The sequence below is a fragment of the Microcaecilia unicolor genome, chromosome 8 (genome assembly GCF_901765095.1).
Source record: "Microcaecilia unicolor chromosome 8, aMicUni1.1, whole genome shotgun sequence".
NCBI lineage: Eukaryota > Metazoa > Chordata > Amphibia > Gymnophiona > Siphonopidae > Microcaecilia > Microcaecilia unicolor.
Genome location: NC_044038.1, coordinates 153,997,105 through 154,018,505, shown reverse-complemented (window position 1 = coordinate 154,018,505; position 21,401 = coordinate 153,997,105). Strand labels below are relative to the sequence as shown.

Below are 21,401 nucleotides of genomic sequence, written 5' to 3'. Positions count from 1 at the left end.
GTTAAAATTTAATGCAAAGAAGTGTAGAGTGATGCATATGGGGTGTAGAAACCCAAAAGAGTTGTTTTTGCTAGGGAGTGAGAAGCTGATAAGCAGGGACCTTGGGGTGATAGAGTTGGAGGATCTTAAGGCAGTAAAATAATGTCACAAGGCAGTGGCTGTATCCAGATGGATGCTAGGCTGAATAGAGAGATGCATATTCAGTAGAAGACAGGAGGTGTTATTGCCTTATTATAAGTCACTGGTGAGGCTGATTTGGAGTATTGTGATAAATTTTGGAGGCCATACATTTTGTACAACCCTCATATCTTTTATGTCACCTTGTTCTGAACCACCTCAAGTCTTTTGAAATCCTTAAGGATTTCAAAAGACTTGAGGTGGTTCAAAACAAGGCGACATAAAAGATATGAGGCTTGTACAAAAAGATATATGAGAAGAGACCTCAATATGTATGTCCTAGAGGAAAGGAGGGATGAGGGGATATCATACAGATGTTTAAATACCTAACAGGTATTAATATGCAAACTAATCTTTTTCAGAGACTGGGAAGTGGTAGAGCTAGAGGTCATGAGTTGAGGTTGCAGGGTGGGAGACTTTGGAGCAATGTCAGGAAATACTTTTTCACAGGAAGACTGGTGGATGCCTGGAATGCCCTCCTGCCAGAGGTTATGAAGACAAAAACAGTGATGGCATTCAAGAATTCATGGGATAAGCACAAAGGAACACTATATAGAAAAAAGATTGAATCCAATTAAAGCAAAACTTAAATGACCTCATAACCAGAGCTCACTCTGACGGCAGCTTCAGAGGTTGGGAAGTAGGACCGGTGCCGGGCAGACTTCTACGGTCTGTGCCCCAAAATTGAGAGGGAGAGACAGAGATTAAGTATACCAGTGTTTAATCATGAAGAAATGGAACCTGTGCAGAGCGTCAGATTCAACTCTGGCCACCTGGTTGGGCAGACTGGATGGATCGTGCAGGTCTTTACCTGCCGCCATTTACTATGTTATTATGTTAAAACTACATTAAAAATGGTCTGACCAGGGCACCAGGACCATATTAAGTTCTTTAACCACACTTCTTGAGGGCACCTATCACTACAGATCACTAAGGTATGGCCTGAAATGCGTGAAGTAGTTTGCACCATTGATTTCAAATGAAATGCTGTCATCTCATCAAAACATCTGCCATATCAGCAGATAAAGAATTCTCTCCATGCAAGCTAAAATCACTGAGAATCAACAGTTCCTTGAGCTCAAACTGTAACCTGAAAATAACCTCCACTTTTATGCCTGTCGTGTTTTATGTGAGGCCATTTGTGCACAGAAATTACTTTATAAAATTACTACCTCAGTGTGGTTGCCAACAATAAATAAATAGCACTAATGTAATTTAACATTGAGAGTTAAGATAGGAATTCTAGAAATTTCTAACAACATTTTTAAAGCAAAAACTCTTTTATGCATGACTCATAAGACTGAGCAAGATAGAGGAATAATAAGATTTTTTTGAGGTTCTTCTGTTGGATCAGGAAAATGGTTTAAAGAAATTTTAAATAAATAATAAATTCAAGGTTTATTCTATCATTTCGCCAGACAGAGATCTGATATACAAAAGTCTCTTGTACAACAATACAGAGAGGGTCCAAAGCACAGAACAAAATACAGCAAAAAGCACCAAGAGCCTTCAGAGATGGGACACAGTTCTTTATTGGTAAAAATCAATATTCCAAAATGAACCCTACACGGGCCGTGTTTCGGCGCACAGCTCAGATATGTTCAAATATTAAACGAGTGCTATATGCAGCAATTAAACTTCCTCCCTATGAAATCGGAAGACAATCCATCTATTTTATAGAGTAGTCGAGATCATAAAGTCCCTCCTTTCCTTGGTGAAGCAACAAAAGTCTCTTGCCAACCAATCAGACTTTGAATCAGTTGAGGACATCCAAATCAAAATAGGGACGTCCAACTCAAGAGTGTCTCAAATTGACGTCCATCTTACATGTATTTTCGAGCAGGACACAGCCTGTTCAAAACTACGTGAGATGGACATCCATGAGTACAGCCTGAACATCCATTTAACAAATGGAAACTTTCAAACTTTGAATGGGGGAAAACAAGGGACATGGACATCTGTATAGCAGCATTCTTTTAAAATGACTGCACAGATATCCATGGAGAGCAGAGGGACAGCCTAGTGATTAGTTCAGTGGACTGTAAATCAAGGGACCCAGGTTCAAATCCCACTTTAACTCTTCGTTTTTATAATTGTGAGCCCTCCAGGAACAGAAAAGTGTTGTACTCCTGCTGTACCTGAATGTACACTACTTCAATAGTCTTCAGGCTTGCAGGTGTCTTATGTATCTAGGTACAGTAGATACTTTTCTGTTTCTGGAGGGCTAACAATTTGAAAAAACAACAGTTAATTTGCAATTTGAACTTGATTCCCTTGGTTTACAGTCCATTGCCCTGACCACTAGGCTACTCCTCAGACCTGCTTCCTGTTCTCTTAAGAATGCCTATAATACCTGAACCTGTCTTAGAGTCTGTTATCTCATTTTAGTTTCAGTTTCAGGGGAGAGGGAGAGGGGCAGCAACCACTGGGGGATTAAGGAAGTGTCGTGCCTTAATCCCTCCAGTGGATAGCTGCTCAATCAGAGCACCTTTTTGTAACCTGGACATTCCTGAAACAGGTCTAAATAAGGACATCCTTTTTAGACATGGACTTTTCTTCCCCTTTGGTAATTGCTGTTGGAAATCCAGATTTCAGGCCCTCCCTAGTTCCACCCAAAGCATGCCCAGAACATACTTCCTTGTTATTTGGATTTACTTCAGTGTTGGATATACCTATTTTGCCTTTGTAAAATTGGGATTTGGACGTTTCAAGCACATGGACGTCCATATCAGCCTTTTGGGACGTCCATACGCTTCGAAAATGAGTACCTTATAGGTGGGTAGAATGACTGAAAGCAAGCAAGCAACTGGTATGATTAAGGCTTCATTGGAGTCTGCATTGAAGGAAAGGTGAGTCAATCAGGGAAGTGTACAAATGATCGAGGATAGGGCAAAGGTGGGAAAAGGTAACTTTCTATTTTGGGCCATACATATGAGTTGCAAGAACTGACTTGTTTGCATGCACTGTATTTTAGTAAATAAGTACAGTTGTGACATGCCTCTGCAGGTTACTCAGTAACGACACTTAAAGTGTCCAAAACTAATTACCGTGTATGAAACCTTCAATTTGGTAAGAGGACAGAAATAACTGTGAATTTGCCCTGTTGTTAAACGGTACTAACTCTATAATTACCCTGCCACTACATGGTATCATTTATCATGGAATTCCCCTGCTACATCTTGGTATAGGATTTGCCTTGGAAGTTCCCTAATGGTAACTGAGTATTCTCCTATCATACTAAAGACTATGGACACATTAACCCCCTACTGTGACATGGTACCTTTTAAAATGGGATCTCCTGCATCTGCTCCACATGGTATCATTGTATTCCACACTGCTATAGAACGCTACGTTGCACAAAATATCATATATTTTTCTAACTCTTGCAGCAATGGACTACCTAGTCATAAATACAGAATCACCCTGAAATTAGATGATAGTCATTTGTCATAGAATCCCCTAGGCACCACCATATATGATATTATCCAAGTCTGAAATACCCAAGCCTGGAAGAATGTTATCGAACAGATAGAACAGACTCACTGATGGGCCTACTGGCACTCTGAAGACTATGGGGAGCTATGGGGTTGGTAGTAGGGGTGGAGTCAGCCATAGGGATCTCTAGTTGTTGTTTAAGAGGCTCCAAAGATCTCCAGCTGCTACAACAGCAGCATGGATCATTGGTGGTCCATCCCTGATGAGACATTTTGGGGACCCCTTGGCCTAGTGTCTCAGTGATCACCTGCTTTGCCTATCTCTTCTGATATGATGCAGTATTTATAGTCCACCAACTCCCAACATTTGTTGGTTCAAAGCGGATTACCACAAAGTTAAAAAAAATTAACTTAATAATACATGTTTATAAACAGATAAGTTTTTAAACTTTTATGGAAAGAAGAATATGTGGGCAAAGTCTTGAGTTTAACTGGTAAAGAATTCCAGATCTGAACAGCCTGGTATAAAAAAGGTAACTGTAAATGCTTTCTGTATTTAACACCTGATAAAGAAGGAAAATAAAGAAGGCGAGAGTTTCTGGTCCTGGAAGGAGCTGGAGATGCTGGGAAAGTAAATAAATGTACTATATAGTCTGGATGTAAGCCATCAAATAGTTTATAAATCCAGCATGCTAGCTTGAAGGATACTCGAGCCTTGATGGGTAGCCAATGCAAAATCATCAAATATGGAAAACATGGCTAAATCTTTTTTTTTTTTAACCAAAAATTTATTTAGTTGCAGTATTTTGCTAAACCTGCAATTATGAAATTGCCCGAACAGACAGAAGACATTATAAATCATTGCAATAATCTAAATGTGATAAAATAATGGACTGAACCAGAATAGAAAAGTGTTTTTCTAAATTGATGACCCTGAGTAAGGAAGCAGAAGTAACAACAGTTCAGTGAGGGGTAGGACAATGATTCTCACTCTTTATCTCTTAGTGAGTTGAGTCTCGAAGAGTCACATTTAAGTATTCTTTTCTTTTTCACCTTCCACTCCACTTAATTCTCTTGAATTTTCTGATGTAAAAGAGCTATTTAGGGTCTAATTCAATGGGGCTTTATCCATAGACAGAGTTGAGAAAAATGTTTAGCGAGTCTGGTTCTGAGAGTCAAAGAATACTTGACTCTCAAAGCCAAGGAATGAATGACTTGCCTTCTTTTTCTTGGATTGCTTTTTATTTGTGAATGAAGATTATAAGGGAAGGGGAGAGTCCATGTTTTTATACCTGTATTTTTTTTGCCACATTAAAAAAAGAAAAGAATGAAAGAAAAATAAAGCAAAGAATTGTGTTTGGTAATATTATATACTCTTTTCTTCTTGCATTGCAGTGAGACTCCATGACAGTATATCAGAAGAAGGTCATCATTACCTGATTTTTGATCTGTAAGTAGTACTTTAAAAGATGACCTTTAACCTTCAGGTGCACGTTCTCTTATCACTCAATGATCAAATAATCTTGATATTCAGTACATAGCCCAATGTCAGATACTCTTTAGCAGACAATTGCTCCGTTGTTGTTTGTTGTGATTCACCCTCTAAAGAAAACTACTCTACTCGAATTCTACTTTTGCATCTCTCTTGATACATTACCAGGAGTCTCCAAATGTGATTCTTGAATGTTGCACACCAGTCTGGTTTTCAGGATTTCCATAATGAGAGTGCTTGAGATAGTTTTTGCATACAATAGACATTGTGAAAGCTCATACACACTAATTGTAGAAATCCTGAAAAGCAGACTGGTTTGTGACTGCCAAACTCGATTTGGGAATTCTTGCATCTATTCCAACCTTGCTCCTTGAAGGTTTTGATTCCTTTTATTATTTTTTTATCATATGCAGGACCTTTCTTTGACCTTTTTTACTTGAAGATGATCTATCTAATCGCTGTTCTTTTCTAGATCACATGCTAAGACGCTAAAAATTCTGCTCAAGATTATAGAGCACATTTCTGTGGGTCTGCTTTAATGTGCATTCTTCTTTGCTCCAGTACATTTCTTTTGTTCTGTGGTAAAACTTTACAGGCCTTTGAATCTACTTTGAACTGATTCCCTCTTGCTTGTTCACGTTGCTGTTTCTAGCTCAGTTGGAAGTATCTCACATAAGTTTATATTTTGTTTTTGACAACTCCATATTCTCACTGAGGCCACAAATCTAATTCCCATCTGAGTACATTTGATTTCAAAGATGTCTTCCTTGAGGGTATTGTCTCACTTGTGGAAACAAACTACATGGAAATTTTCATCAGTGGAAATCCGTTGAAAATATTTCTGTTTGAATAATTGCTCACTTCTAGTTGACATTCTGTATAGTGGAAAGGACAGTATTTGAGAGCCCTTTTGGGCCAGATTCAATAAATGGTATCCAAATTTGGATGCCAAGAAAAACCTGCGCTGTTATTTTGTAAAGGGCACTCCGGGCTGAGCGCACTTTATAGAATAGCGTGTAGCTTGGATTCTAATGCTCAACTTTGGGTGCAAAGACTTGTACTTGCTGAAACTTGGTGTAGATTCTGGCACACAAATTGGGTGAATAACGCCAGTATTTATTAACACTGTGCCTAATTTTTTAGAATGCTGATACCTCTCCCTGTACCTTTTTGAGTTGTTCACGAGACAATTTAGGTGTGCAATGGCAGATCTGTGCACAAATCCTAATTAGTGCTAATTAACGTCAATAATTGTTAATGGCTTGTTAACATTAGTATGTGTGTGGATCTGGGATCCATGCCTTTATGGAATCCAGGGGTTTATGTTTAGAATAAAGGGGAAAGAGGCTCAGAGGGAGACAAAATAGAAAAGTAAAGAGGCAGACTAGGGAGAGAACAGACAGACTGGTTAAGAGAAAGAATGAAGATACAGGAAGCTTTGATAAAGAAAGAAAGATAAACTGGGGCAAGAAAGATAATCAGAGGAAGAGAAAAAAAGGGGAAGGGGAAAACTGAAAAACATTGAAAGATAATGCACAAGTAATAAACAAGAGAGAACATTTTAATGAAAAAGAAAACCAAGATAAGAAATAAATATAAAGATTAAAAAAGGGAGACAGAGACAAAACAAAAAATAGTCAGGCTTAAAAGGGTGCCATGCACACACAGGTTATAAAAATGATTTCTTTTTCAAAAAACTATTTCACTGTTTCTACTGAAATGTTGTAGAATATTTTGTAGTATGTCTATAAAGACACAGAAAATGCGCACTCCAAGTGTTTATTGAAAATATTGCTGCAGAAAGCTGTGTGGACCAGTAGCTGTACATGCACTGTTCATCTGGTGCTTTACAAATAAACTGCTGAAAATTCAAGTATGGGTGATAACTCTTGACCCCTGCAAGTCTATTTTGGGTGGGCCTGAGCCCAAAGTGGATGGGAATTAGAAGGTGTGCTGCTGTTGGGTGAGCCTAAGTGGGTGGGCCTGTGCCCACCCATGGCTATGCCACTGCTACTGATAGAGCTGGCATGGGCAAGTCACTGGTGTTCACTCCTACCCAGCCTATCCCCTTAGATCACCAGGGACCCTATGGTAAACTTGAGGAAGCCTAAAGGGGGAGGGAGGAAGGATCTTCAGAAGGGAGAGAAGCTCATGAGGACCTGGGGAGGGAGGCTGCTCTTGGGGTTGGGGGGAGTTGTGGAAGGGGTTGAACTCTTTGGGTGGTTTAGGAGAGGGGAATACTGCTGGGAGGGGAGGTTCAGGAGGAGCATTGTATAAAAAAAGAAAACCTGATATTTAGCCCTCTACCCAGTTAACTAACCTATTGAAAACCTATCTCTTCGACAAGATATATCACAAAGATCAACATGTGTAACTGTATAATCTTTAAAACTTCCAGAACTGTCTTATAATGTCTTTCTGCTTTAACACCATCATGTATTTCACCACCATGTAACACAAAACCCTCTGTAAACCAAATGTATACTCACTTCTATTTCCAGTATCCATGATGAATTGTAAGCCACATTGAGCCTGCAAAGAGGTGGGATAATGTGGGATACAAATGCAATAAATAAATAAAAATAAATAAACCTGTTAGCAGGCTGAATATTGCACCTCTCTGGCTGCATTCTAGGATGAGGGGAGGGGGTAGATCCCAGATATTCAGAGCCAGTACCTAGATAGGTGCTGGCACTGAATACTAAGGCCTAATTCAGCCCTTGGTGGTCAGCACCACTGTTGCCTGAATATGGACTGGCTAGATTGTAGATTTGCCGTTCACTTACATGTGCTCAGTATGCAGATACATTTTTGCAACCCGAGTGAAGGTACTTGCGGAAGGCAGGTTTGAGGGTGGCTATTGGATTTAAATGTATACTTTACAAAATATGAGCATAGTATAAAGCACGAAATGGGTGTAAATGTGCGTGCACACTTCCTGTGGGGTAATCTTAGAAGGGTAAGTATTCATATTATTTGCCTTTACAAAACTGGTGCAGCTTACAGTATACCCGATGCACATGTTCAGTGACCTGTTATAAGTGATTACAGTACTTGCTTAAAATAAATGGAATTGTGTGAGAAAAACTTCAGGGGATAATGCATCAGGGAAGTGTAAAAATAGAAGCAGCAATAAATAATTCAGGACCCCTGGAAGGGATGAGCTCCCCAAAGCTTGCATACTTTCTGAGTGATTGGCTTTTACAAGGCACTGATTTTTCTCCAAGCTTCTCGCTCAGTTTGCTCTCTAAAGTTCTCACCCAGGCCTTCGTCTATTGGAACATGTTTGGGTGGTGAGGGCAGCGGGTGAAACTGATGACCGGCATCATGTCATTGGAGGGAGATTCTTCTCTTTGCATGTAGAGCTCCTTTAACAAATCAGTGAGTACTCCTTAGGCATAGAAGAGGGCAGTGGTAAAAATGCTTTGTTTTCCTGACTCTTCCTGGCTAATAGACTGATCCCCTTCCAGTATGGGTAAGATTAGGGTTACCATATTTGTGGAGACAAAAAAGAGGACAGAAACAATAAATATGGTTGCTACCTTTGCTGAAGAAATATTTAATCGTAGCCTTTAGTTAATGAACAAACATCAAACAGTGACTTACTTACAGTACAGCAGAAGACAATCTACTTTTCAAGAATTTATGGATTTGAGTTTGACTGAGTCTGAGCCCAAGCGTACTTATCAGAAGAGCGCGTATCCTTCAACAACTTTGTCTGGCTTCTGAGAAACGTGAAAATCTTTGCATGACATATGCTTAAAGTTGTGCTGCATAAACAACATTCCTTTTACAGATTCAACCAGCAGGGGAGCAGAGAGGGGATCAGCCATGCCTTTTTCTCTTTTTAGCACCCCCATGTGTCCAGACTGACTAGGAAGCCACAGATGGTTTCTCTCATTATGTGGGTAGGTGTGTTGGTCATAGGCACATAAAAGAAAAAGAGGACATTTCCCTAAAAATTTAAAATCCTGGAGGACATATCTGAAGAAGTCCAAAAAGAGGACATGTCAAGGACATATGGTAACTCTAGGTAAGATAGATGGGCGAGAACCTGCCAAAGCCTGACCTGCCTACATGTTAATTAAAATAACAATATAATCTATTATTAGTAAAACATTTCTTGTTCCCAGCTGACTGTTCTTTTTCATTTAAAGGGAAAGGGAGAGCAGAAGAACATAAATGGATCCCGGTCCAAACTCTTATATGAAAATTGTTTCTGTCCTCTTGCCACCTAATTTACCCATTTTTAGGGTGGAAGGTTGCACCCAGGGCAGGATTAACTCTTTAGTGGGCCCTAGGCAATAAAGTTCATTTCCTCCCTCCCCCCCATCATAATATACATTTTAAAACTTCCACAAATGGGGCCCTACATGGTTCTGACTGGCATAGAAAGAAGTAATAGATAAGAGGAACTCTTGTCACCTCCCCCTCTATTCTCTCTACCCAGATGGCATGCCTGGTCAACTCAGGGATCCTTGCCAACCTAAGGACTGAAGGGAGACTTCTGAAGGACACTTCCTGAGTTTCATTCATCTTATTTTTAAATAATCTTTATCACCAATTTTTTTTCTCTTCCTCCGATGTATTGAGCTCCTGCTTGGGTCTTTATCCTGCATATCACATAGTGGTGTAATCAAGACAGAGTTTTTGGTGAGGCCCAAGGTTAATATGGAAGGTGCTAAGCCTTTTCAACCATTGTAGAAGTATACAAAGAATTTATAACCATCAAATTAATTGGCTAATGTTTCTACTCCAAAATCATGCTAGAATGCAAATAAAAGGACTCAAAATCTGTTTTCCCTGGTAAAAAATTTATTGGGTAATAATAATAAATGTATACTTTTAAATATGCCAACCGCTGAAGCTCTAGGGGATTACTTTGTCTCCAAGATAACTAATCTGTGAACTTTTTTGACCTCTAGGAGTCCAGCGTTGCCATCTTTCTTATGATTCTGAATGTTCAAGTTAAATACTACACCTGTAACTTTCTCTGAGGCATGTTTAATTGATACTATCAGAACCTAAAAGACTATCTACCCCTGTTTCCTCTAAGTCAGGGTTCTCAACCTAGTCCTTGAGACACACCTAGCCAGTAAGGTTTTCAGGATACCCACAATGAATGTTCATGAGATAGATTTGCATGCTCTACTTCCATGGTATGCAAATTTATCTCATGCATATTCATTGTGATTATACTGAAAACCTGACTGGCTAGGTGTGTCCTGAGGACTGAGTAGAGAACCCCTGCTCTAAGCTCAGCAGGACTCCTCCAACTGCATTGCTGCCAGTGGGAGGCAGTGCTTCAATATTGTGTTTTCAATTGCTAGGGACAAGCAGGTTCCCTGGAAACTGGAAGAACTTGCCTGTCCCTCAGTATTGAAAATGTGATAGTGAAACAGCACCACCCACTGGCAGGACTGTAGGTGGAGGACTTCCGCTCAGCTTAGAGGGAACAATGCTGCCTTTCTCTGTGGCAAATCTTCCAACTATGGGTGTCTTTTACTAAGGCGCACTCACATTTTTTAGTGTGTGCTAAAATTGTGGGTGCGCTAAATGTTAGAGACGCCAATGCATTCCTATGGGGGTGTCTAACGTTTAGAGCATCCACAATTTTAGCGTGCGCTAAAAACATGAGTGTGCCTTAGTAAAAGACGCCCTATGTTTTTGACTTTTTAACTAAATTAATGTCCTTTAAGAATTACGGTCAGCTAGATCCCATGCCATCTGCTTGACTTAAATATCCAAGACAAGGACTCTTACCCATCTTGCTACCGATGATTAATTATAGCTTACCCATGGGACTTTTACCTATGACTTGGAAACATACTTCAGTCTATCCTATTTCAACATGAAGAATTACTGACCTATATCAAATATACATTTGCTAACTAAAGTGGTAGAGAAAATAGTTCTCAAGCTATTGGTATGATTAAGTGATGCTAATAACGCCTTACATCCTTGTCAGTCACGCTTTAGAATGGGTCACACTATTGAAACCATCCTAACTGCCTTACTTAAGGGCCCTTTTACTAAGCTGCTTTAGTTGCTAATGCACGCCTAATGCAGCTTAAAGTAGAGTACCGTGGAATGCACTCAGGCATCCAGTGGTAACTGACAAATTTTCGGGCGCTAACCATACACTAAAAAAGATATACTTGTTTTTGGAGGTGTTGTGTCCAGGGGTGGAGAGTAGGTGTTCCTGTGCTGACCAATTAGCGCAGCTATGTTACCGCACAGATTCCGTGTGAGCCCTTCCGACCTACAAAATGGTGGTGGTAAATGCTGATACAGAAATTTTTTTTAATGGCTGCACATTAATGACAGCATTAGCAAATGGCCATTAATACAAAAAGGCCATTTTTATGCTGCACTTAAAGTGGTCTTAGTGCACAGGAAAATTTGCATAAGGGCCAATTCCTAGTTCATTCTCTCTGTATGAGGAAAGGTGACATTTACGGCTCAGTAAGTGCAGAAGGTACAATCTCTGCGAAACATAACCTGTCATTTCCCTTTGCTACCTCTTTCTTATTCATAGTTGAAAAAAGTGCAGAACCTGGAGTACGTGAATTATTGGACTGTTATTACTTGTTAAAATTCTAATGTTGTAAAAATATTCATTACATTTTAGTGGGAGAATTCTCACACAAAAACACAATAACTGTTGACATTTACGGCTTTCACAGAATCCTACAGAAAGATGAGAAAGGAACACTTTTCTCAGCTGTTTGTGATTCAGTTGAAAAAGTGTCCTCTTTCCACTGCATTCTGTTTTCAAAAAACATAGAAGAATAAATTGTCCCTTAACAGTGGTGAACAGCTTGGTTTTGTTTTTGCAGTAAAACTCCTTCCCCCTGTAGTCAGCACATGATGGAGCCAGATTAATTCTTGCTTAGTGATTAGAGGTATGCATGAAACAAAATGGTGTTTTTTTCTCATTTAATTTTTGTAACTATTTTCTTATTGTTTCCCTGTTTAGCACTCACTAATTTTCACAATCCACTAGGGGTGGCTTTTACTAAAAGGAAGTAAAATTGTCTAGTTACCACTTGGTAATCGACAAAAATTACCACACGGGTAATTGCAGGGTCTCTGTGTTGGGGTCATTCCCAGTATCTGCCTAAGCAGTTAACACAGAGGAAACATACTTAGCACATGTTTACTGTACTGCGGATAATACAAATCAGATAACACCACCTGTTTAAGTTAATTTGCAGTACCAGTCTATATAGGTTACCCAAAATTAGGTTCCCAAATTTGGGTGCGGAGCCCAGATGTGTGTAAACTATTTACTCAAGTGGGTGCTAACAACCAATTATTTTGGTGTTAAGTGGGGTTAATTGCCAATTAATTGACACCAATTTGTGATTCTGCGACATCTGTCTACACGTTATTCTATAACGCTGCATGCCCAAAATGTCTCGAGAGCAACCCAAAAAGAGATGGGAGGGACAGGGTTGTTTCAAAGATTTAGGCGTAGTGTTACAGAGTACCAGGGTTATGTGCCCAACTTGTGTGCCAGGATTTACACCAGGTTGCAACAGGCGTAAGTCCTCACCCCAAATGCTGGCTGCGGGAATCCACTCTAAGTGTTATTCTACAAAGGGTGCTCAGCCTGGAGTGTCCATTATAGAATAGAGCTTAAATTTGGGCACCGTTGCTAGAATTTACCCCTAAAAGGACAATTCTATAACAGGGAGTAGGTACCTACTTTTCTTTCTAGAATATGTTTATGTTTATTATAAAACTTGATATACAGTAATTCCACAAGCAGAATTCCGAGTAGATTCATAATAAGCCTATTTAGGAGACAGCTGTACCAAACAAATAGAATAAAAGAGACTGACGTATATGGGACAAGGTGTAGGGGAGAACCAAAGAAGCAGCATAGAATGGGCTGATTAAGTTTAGTGTCATATCTGTAAGTAAAAGAACTTTAAACTAAATGCGATATGGTATAGGCCAGTGTTTCCCAAGTCCGGTCCTGGAGTACCTCTTGCCAGTCAGGTTTTCAGGATATCCACAATGAATATGCATGAAAGAGATTTGCATATAAAGTACAAAGACCAGGAGACACTCAATAAAATTACGTGGAAATAGTTTTAAAACAAATAGGAGGAAATATTTTTTCACTCAAAGAATAGTTAATCTCTGGAGCTCACTGCCAGAGGATATGATAACAGCGGTTAGCGTATCTGGGTTTCAAAAAGGTTTGCACAAATTCCTGGAAGAAAAGTCCATAGTCTGTTATTGAGATGGTCATGGGGAAAACCATCGCTTGTCCCGGGATTGGTAAAATATAATGTTGCCACTAATTGGGTTTCTGCCAGTTACTTGTGACCTGGATTGGCCACTGCTGGAAGCAGGATACTGGGCTAGATGGACCACTGATCTGACCTAGTATGGATATTCTTATGTTCTTATAAGTACCCATGTAATTGACGCTCTGCTCAGACTTCATCCCCCTTGTAAACACAGGTTATGCAAGATGAGCACATATTTACAGAATAGTGTGCTTAGGTGGATTTTTGGCTTACATAAGGCCAGCGGAACATGTTAAAAACCAGGTAAACATGATAAGAGGGAGCCATTGTTTGGAGAATGCCATTCTTACCTGGCTTTCTGCTCTGCCAAGCTCACAGTTCAGCACTGAGAATCCTGCCTCTTCTGATAGGAAGTCATCAGATAGGGCAAAATGCAGCAGCGCTGGAATGCAGGCCTGTGGAGGGAGACCTCCCAACAGCAATGCAGTGGTGCCGGCGACGGAGAGGTGGCAGCAGTAGCAGAGGGGGAGGTGGCAGAAGCAGTGGCAGCAGCCAGGGGTGGGGGAGGGGGGAGGGTCGCCGGCAACCCTAGACCTATCACTGCATTTATGCATGTACCATGTGCATAAAAGTTAGGATCTATTTCATAAATTTTCTCATGTGGGTAATGTTATAAGGAGGCACCTAATTAAAATGCCACTTAAGGTGCCTAAGTGAAGCCTATATAAAGCAGGCACCTACTTGTCTTTGTAAAATACTAGTGTAAGTGTCAGGTGCAGACATTTACACTAGCCCTAGAGCTGCTGTAAATGCACCAATATTTGTGAAGTGCATTCATAAACAATAGTATTTTACAATTTACATGAGTACTGTTCACACCACTCGTGCTCTGCCCAAACTCCACTTCTGTGCGCGCTCACTGGCAAAGTGCCATCATTTCAAAACACATATTTTTGCACTGGCAGATATTAGTTACGAGGTCATTTATGCACGTACATGGTCAGATTTCTATATAAAAGTGGGTGTGCACTTGACCGCTTAGAGTATGTGCCCTCTTATAATATTTCTCTCCTCACCCAGTCCTTGCACAATCTCTGCCCTTTTCCATGTTATACAGGTGGACGATTTCACATTTCCAGTTACATTTCAGTTTTATTTAATATATTGCCTATAAGTTGCCTATCTAAACAATTTACATCAGATAAAAGTACTAAAATGAGAAGACGGGAGTGAAACATATTAAGGGAGAGTGATTTCAGAAAGGAGAAGGGTTTACCTGTGGACTTTTCAGATGGGAAACAATACAAAAAAGAGCAACAAATACTGGTATTTTAATGTTGGGGCCATGGAGGTCAATGATTTTTTAAAACGCTGACTGCTGGAGGGTGAATTATACCTGGATATTCAGTCCTTGACCTCGTCTTGGTACCACAACTAAATATCCTAGCATTTGCCAGCTTCCTCTGGTTTCCTGGGTACTGCTCGGTACCTGGATATCTAACTGGAAAAGTGAAGGCTGCTTTTTATGTGGCCCTAATTCCCTGGTTAACTGTGTAGGTGTGGCTCTGTACATTGTTAATACCTGCATAACTTAAGGACCCACCCCTACTCTGCCTCCAGACCACTCTGGCACTTTGAGTAAGGTGCTGCTGAACATCCAAGTTTAGCCTGGTCAGCGGACTTAATAGGAGCGTCTTCAACCCAAATGAATCCCACTGAATATCAGCTGATTGAATTTTAGATGGCAGCACATCCATGTTGGTAACTAAGCATGTGCATAGAAAAAAATTGTTTTGCATTTTATGTAGTTTTGTTTTGAATTTATGGCATTTTTATCATTTTATTTTCCTGTTTCACATGTTTGAATTGGAAATGACACAAAAGGATATCATACAAAATGAAAACCCTAAGGGCCATGCTGTAGGCGCGTTAGTGATTTTCAGCGCGTGCTAAAAATGCTAGCACACCTTAGCAAACAGGGTCCATTTAAACTTTAAATCATAATATAATTTCTAAATGTGAATGTGCTCAGAAGTTTTTAACTGTTTCAGCTGTGGGCTGTATTTCAAAATTTCAATCACTGCAATGATTGAAATTTTGAAATATGGCCCGTGGCTGAAACAGTTCAAAAATTCTGAGCATGTTCACATTTAGAAATCATATTATGATTTAAAGGTTAAGGGTTTTCATTTTGTATTATTGGATATCGCCTTAGGGAAAATGTTAGACTTTATTATCCCCAATTAGTACTATATTGGGTTACAAAAGGATATAATAAATATCACTGATGTTTCATGCCTTCATAATGACAGTGGACCCTATTAGTAACTGTATGTGTATATTTCACCCACAGCGTCACAGGCGGAGAACTCTTTGAGGACATCGTAGCCAGAGAGTACTACAGTGAAGCCGACGCAAGGTCAGTGTTACCACTCAATTTGAAATCTATTGTTTCTCATTTTACAAAATTGCAAATGTTTCATGGACAATTAACTCCATCACTGTGTGGCTGGGGATGGAAGGATTGGGGTGGGCTCAGAAAGATGGTCTTTAAAAAAAATAGTATGTTTTCCTATACTCAGTTTCTTCAGCAAACAGAAAACTTGTTTTTACTTGGCTTATAGCTTTGCTTAGGCTGAAGAAAAGCATAAATCATCCATACAAAATGTCTGCAAGCAGCAGGCATCACTCCATGGCATCTCCATCAGGAAGGAGTCATTACTCTTCTAAACCTGCAGCTGGTTGGAAAAAGCTTCACTGTAGTTTGCACTTCCGTTGTATCCTTGGTGGATAGTTTGTTGAACTGAAATACTGGACTAGCCATGCACAACAATCTAAAAATATCCCCTTTATTGGAAGCACTCGGGTTGCTTTGAATCAGAAATGTATTTGTTAAGCAAGGCTAGATGTTTGGTATTTATACCTTCTTTGCAGCAGGTAACATATCTGCTGGCTGAGAGCATTACTAATATCGTATATTTAAAGGAAAGCCTTGTGAACAAGGTGTCGCTCCCCAGGTGCTCTTTCCTCGCGCCTCAAAGAATACAGAGACATTCTTTGCAGGAAACCCCTATCGTGCAGTTGTAGTAACCATATTGGTCCTGAAGAAAACTGGAGTCCTAGGGTATGATTCATTGAGGCTTTTCTGCTATTCTCTGTCTAGGAGAGAGAAAAAAAAAGACCTCAATGAATCAGGCCCTTAGTAGGCTGCGACATGTTTCAAAAGACCAGCAGAAAAGATGCTGGGTCTTATTCAATGGAACTGTTTACTATAGGCAGAGAATGAAAAAAAGTCCAAGATGAATAAGCCTTAAGGCTCCAGAAAAATCCTCCTGACAGGGTTACCTGGTCTCCTGATTATTTTCGATATATTTCAGTGGAATGGGGTGGGGAGGGTGGAAGTTATTAAAATGGGCTATCATTAAAATGTGTTATTTATTTACTTTTAAACACAGTTATTAGTAACATATAAGGGGACCTGTGCTAAAATAGTACAAGTTAGTGGTAAAAATCACACATGTGAAAAGTTTCAGTTATTGTGATGTCATAACACCTCATTCCACCAATGCCTAAGAACCAGCTTCAGCAGTGATGTCATAATGGCTTAATTGCTTGATTGTGAAACAGTGTGTCAAGGCAGTGGCTGTAGCCAGTAGGATGCTAGGCTACATAGAGAAAAGCATATCCAGTAGAAGAAAGGAGGTGTTAATGGCTTTGCACAAGTAATTGGTGAGGCCTCATTTGGAAACATAGAAATATAACAAAATATAGGCAAAGACAATATGGCCTATCCAGTTTGCTCATCCATGCCACCTACTCTCCAAGATATCCTGTGTACTTGTCCCAAGCTCTCTTGAATTCAGATACTGTTTTCGTCTTCACCACTTTCACTGGGAGGTCGTTCCACGAATTCACCACCTGATCTGTGAAAAAGTATTTTCTCAGGTTTCTTCTGAATCTATCCCCTTTCCACCATCTTATGCCCCCTCATTCCAGAGCTTCCTTTCAATTGAAAGAGACTCTCATCCTGTGCATTTATGCCACATAAGTATTTAAATGTCTCTATCATATCCCCCCTCCCGCCTTTCTTCCATAGTATACATATTGAGATCTTTAACTCTGTCCCCATACGCTTTATTACAAAGACCACTGATCATGTTGGTAGCCGCCCTCTGGACTGACTCCATCATGTCTATATCGTTTGAAGGTGTGGTCTGCAGCACTGTACACAATATTCTAAGGGCCCTGTTTACTAAGGGGGCACTAGCGTTTTTAGTGCACACTAATCGCTAGAGACACCCATATATTCTTGTGAGTATCTCTAGAGTTAGCACACACTAATTTTTAGCACTCGCTAAAAACACTAGCGCACCTATAGTGCGGCTTAGTAAACAGGGTTGTAAATGAGGTCTCCATGGCTGGCATGAGTGTTATTTGTGTATATACTCAGTTACACTAGTATTCTATAAAGGAAAGTAGGCACCTACTTTTCGGTATAGAATAGGCTCCTACAAGGTGTCCTCTAGACTCCTATTCATGTGGATAGTGCCGTAACAGAGTATGGGCAGAGCCAGGGTGAAATATTCAGTCTATGATAACATAGAAAGCTGTGCCACTGTTCAGATAAGTTCTGGTATTGACCACCTTCTCTGGACATGCAGCATCGAGTGATATCTGGATTGTGGCACTAAATACCTAGGGGGCCCGTTTACAAAGGTGAGTTAGGAGCTACGCACGTGCAGCACGCACCTAAATGAGATTACTGCCAGGCTACCATGCCCCATGGCAGTAATTTTAGACTCGATACGTGCCCATAATGCCTGGATGATTTATTTATTTATTACCTCTCAGGCACATCGTTTCCAGCAGTAATCAGCAGTTGGTGCATGTAGCGTGTGAGCCCTTACCACTAGATCTATGGGTGGCGTTAAGGGCTCAGGCCTGTTTTGGACACCCACCAGTTTTAGTTTTACCGCATGACCTTTTCCCGTTCCATTAAAAAAAGCCCTTTTTTTGCAGACGCAGTAAAAACTGGCCTGGCGCGCACCCAATACATTCGCCTATACCGTGACTTAGTAAAAGGACCCCTAGATGTTTTTTGGATTTGTCGCAGCTGTCATTTAAAACAAATGCAGACCATGGTGGCTGAATTTTGACTCGTGAAATTTGGATTATTTTCTATGTTTGAAATGTATTCTACTTAATACTTAATGAAAACCTCATGCAAAATTGCTGGAAACTCAACAGGAAATATTCTACCAATAGCAATCAGTATTATATGAAATGCTGGCTGCCACCGGCTAAATTACTGCTTTTGGTGAATCTCTTCAGAAAGGCGGTTAATAAATACCAATAAATAAATAAATAAGATTGGAATATTCAGTGCTAGCCCCTATCTGGTATCAGCACTGAAAGACCAGACACAAAGATTTACCATTGATTTTTAATGATGATACCTGGATAATTGTCTGATTAACTTCCAATAGTATTATAGCTGTTTTAAATTAACCAGATAATTATCTGGGAACTGCAGCCCAGTGGCGTAGCCACAGGTGGGCTTGGGTGGGCCTTATGGCTCAGGCCCACCCAACAGTAGCACATGTTTAGTGGTAACTGGTTGGAATCCCAAGCTCCGCCAGCTGAATATTTCCCCCTGATGGTAACAAAAACGCTACTCTCCACAACACCGGCACATGCTCAGTTTTCAGTGCATTCCTGCTGCCAAGGTGGAAAGAAGCGTTTTTCCACCAGCTGAGATTTTTTTTGGGGGGGAGGGAAGAACACTTGGTGCCCACTCAATTGTTGCCTAGGGCCCACCCAAAATCTGTTGTCTGGCTACGCCCCTGCTGCAGCCGAATATTGGCAATGGTCTGGGTAACTCCATGCTCTACCTTCACTTTGCCCCAGATGACCGGATGGTGCCTCGGTGGTCTGTCCAGATTTTCAGTGGCACGTTCGGCTCTGTGCCTATGAAAATCCAGGTCTGAGCAGGTTATTACTACTTTACTTTATTCCTTATGAGTTGCAATTATTCCCATATGAGTTCAATGCAACTTACAATAAGATGTCAAGCAAGTATGACAGATAATAAAAGCATCACAATAAAAAAGGAAAAAGAAAAAGAAGCAATAGTAGACAAATTTTCGAAACAATATTTTAAGGATTTCCGAAATGAAGCATAAGCCTAAGAAGGCATAGACCTAATGTCAGTTGGCAGATCGTTCCAATATTTTGTTGACAGATATGCTAAAGTCAAAATTCAATGTTTTAAATCTAATGCCTTTAGTTGAGGGAAAATCCAAATCCCAATAACTTCCCTTTACTCTTCTACTTCTCATTTTTGGCAATAACATCCACTGATTTATATAACCAGACATTTTTCCATTTATAAACAAAAGGATCATCATACAAATTTTAAAAATCTATCTCCCTTCAACAGGAAGCCAATGCAAAGTAATATATAGTGGAGTCTCTCTCTCATATTTAGATTTTGATAAAATCAATCTAGCTGCTGAATATTCAGTTAAGAGTGCTCAATATTGCTTCCTCGGTTTAATTACATTTGTTTTCATATGTCTGTTTCTTTATATTCTGTAAAACAAGCTAAATGTTATGCATGTAAATATTTAGAATACTCAGTGGTGTGTTGTTAAATTTTTAACAACGGAGGGTCTCAATCCGGGCGTAGTCAGCCCTGCAATTTGTTTTTTCGGGGGGGGGGGGGGGGGTCAGGGGTGGACTGGGGATCAATGCACTCCTCCCCCCCCCCCCGGCTCACTGGCATGCTGCTCAGAGCCAGAAACAAGCAGCGGGGAGTGGCAGCAACCTATTTATTTGGCTGGCGGGGCTTGGCATCCCCGCCAGCAAAGTAAAAGGGAGTTCAGGAGGGGAGGAGGGGGCCTGAGCCCAAATTTCAGGAGCCGGTTGTTAAAGTAGGTATGGAGGGTCTACTTTAACAACCGGCTCCCCAAATTCTTTAAAAACTTAACAAATGGATTTTGCGAGCTGGTGTGTGCTGGCTCCAGCGCACCACTGAGAATACTAGTATATATGGTGGAGAGCAGCTAGCGCACATTATCCAAAATCTAGGGAGAACTAATGAAGTAGATTAGGAAATTCTCTTCCCTAAGAAATAGACAGTGCTAGTTAGCCAGCTTCCCTTTAGAACTATGGAGCTGTTGAGGAAATATGGCCTCCAAAGGAGCTATAGCTCCCATGAGGCATTAGAAGGTGGAGCTGAAACTCAGCACAGGTGCACTTAAGAGCTACAGATATCCTGATTAGTGAGGAAGAGCCTCAGTTGTGCTTCTCTGGATGCAACCCTCGCCCCCCCCCCCCCCCCCCCCCCCCCCCCATGGGAGACAGTCTGGAGGAAGGGTGTGTCCTCCAGCCAGCCCACACTGGTGGAACAGGCTGGGTTTGTAGCAGTGTCTGCAAAAATGAGAATTGAATAGTCTTTATCCCTAGCCTAGAGTTGCCAGCTTTTTGACAGAGAAAAACCTGGCATCTTTCCCCGCTCAATGCCCCTCCCTTGCCCCACAAAACTAAAATAGAGGTCAGGATACTTGATTATCTATTTATATAGTGCAGAAGTCTCTTTTGAGAAGATACGCTCTTATCAACAGGCTGAATATTTATGCTGATAAATTGAGATCAGCAATAACATCTGATTGAAATTGATTTGGCCTGCCTCTTCAATTCCTGATAGCTAGGTTCTATACGCAAACTCAGATTTGTTATGCCCCTGATGAAAAATGTTTGAAACATTTTGGGCATTTTGCATCTACAAGATAATTAAGTCCTTTACACATCTTGTTGTCTACATTGGATCCTCTTTTTTTGTGGTGTTCTGGTGTTGGTTTACTCCATGCCTTTCCCTCCCTCTTTCTTTCCTCCTGTACCTCTCACCCTGGGTCTAGCTTCTCTCCCTCTTTCTCCTCTGGTCTCCCCCCTCATGGTCCGGTATATCTCCTTCTCTCCCTTTGTGGGTCCAGCATCACTTCTTCTCTGTTTTACTCCCCATCCAAATCTGAT

The 21,401-nt window shown here is 40.5% G+C and overlaps 1 protein-coding gene across 3 annotated transcripts in view; it reads left to right on the top strand.

Annotated features, from left to right (window-relative positions):
• The window catches only part of CAMK2A (calcium/calmodulin dependent protein kinase II alpha), a 238,611-nt gene that overhangs the window by 128,106 nt on the left and 89,104 nt on the right, over positions 1-21,401 (top strand). For all 3 annotated transcript variants that reach the window (XM_030212236.1, XM_030212235.1, XM_030212234.1), the window contains exons 4-5: positions 5,007-5,061; positions 15,721-15,786. In XM_030212236.1, the coding sequence (XP_030068096.1) occupies positions 5,007-5,061; positions 15,721-15,786 (121 nt within the window). The remainder of the gene's footprint in view (positions 1-5,006; positions 5,062-15,720; positions 15,787-21,401) is intronic.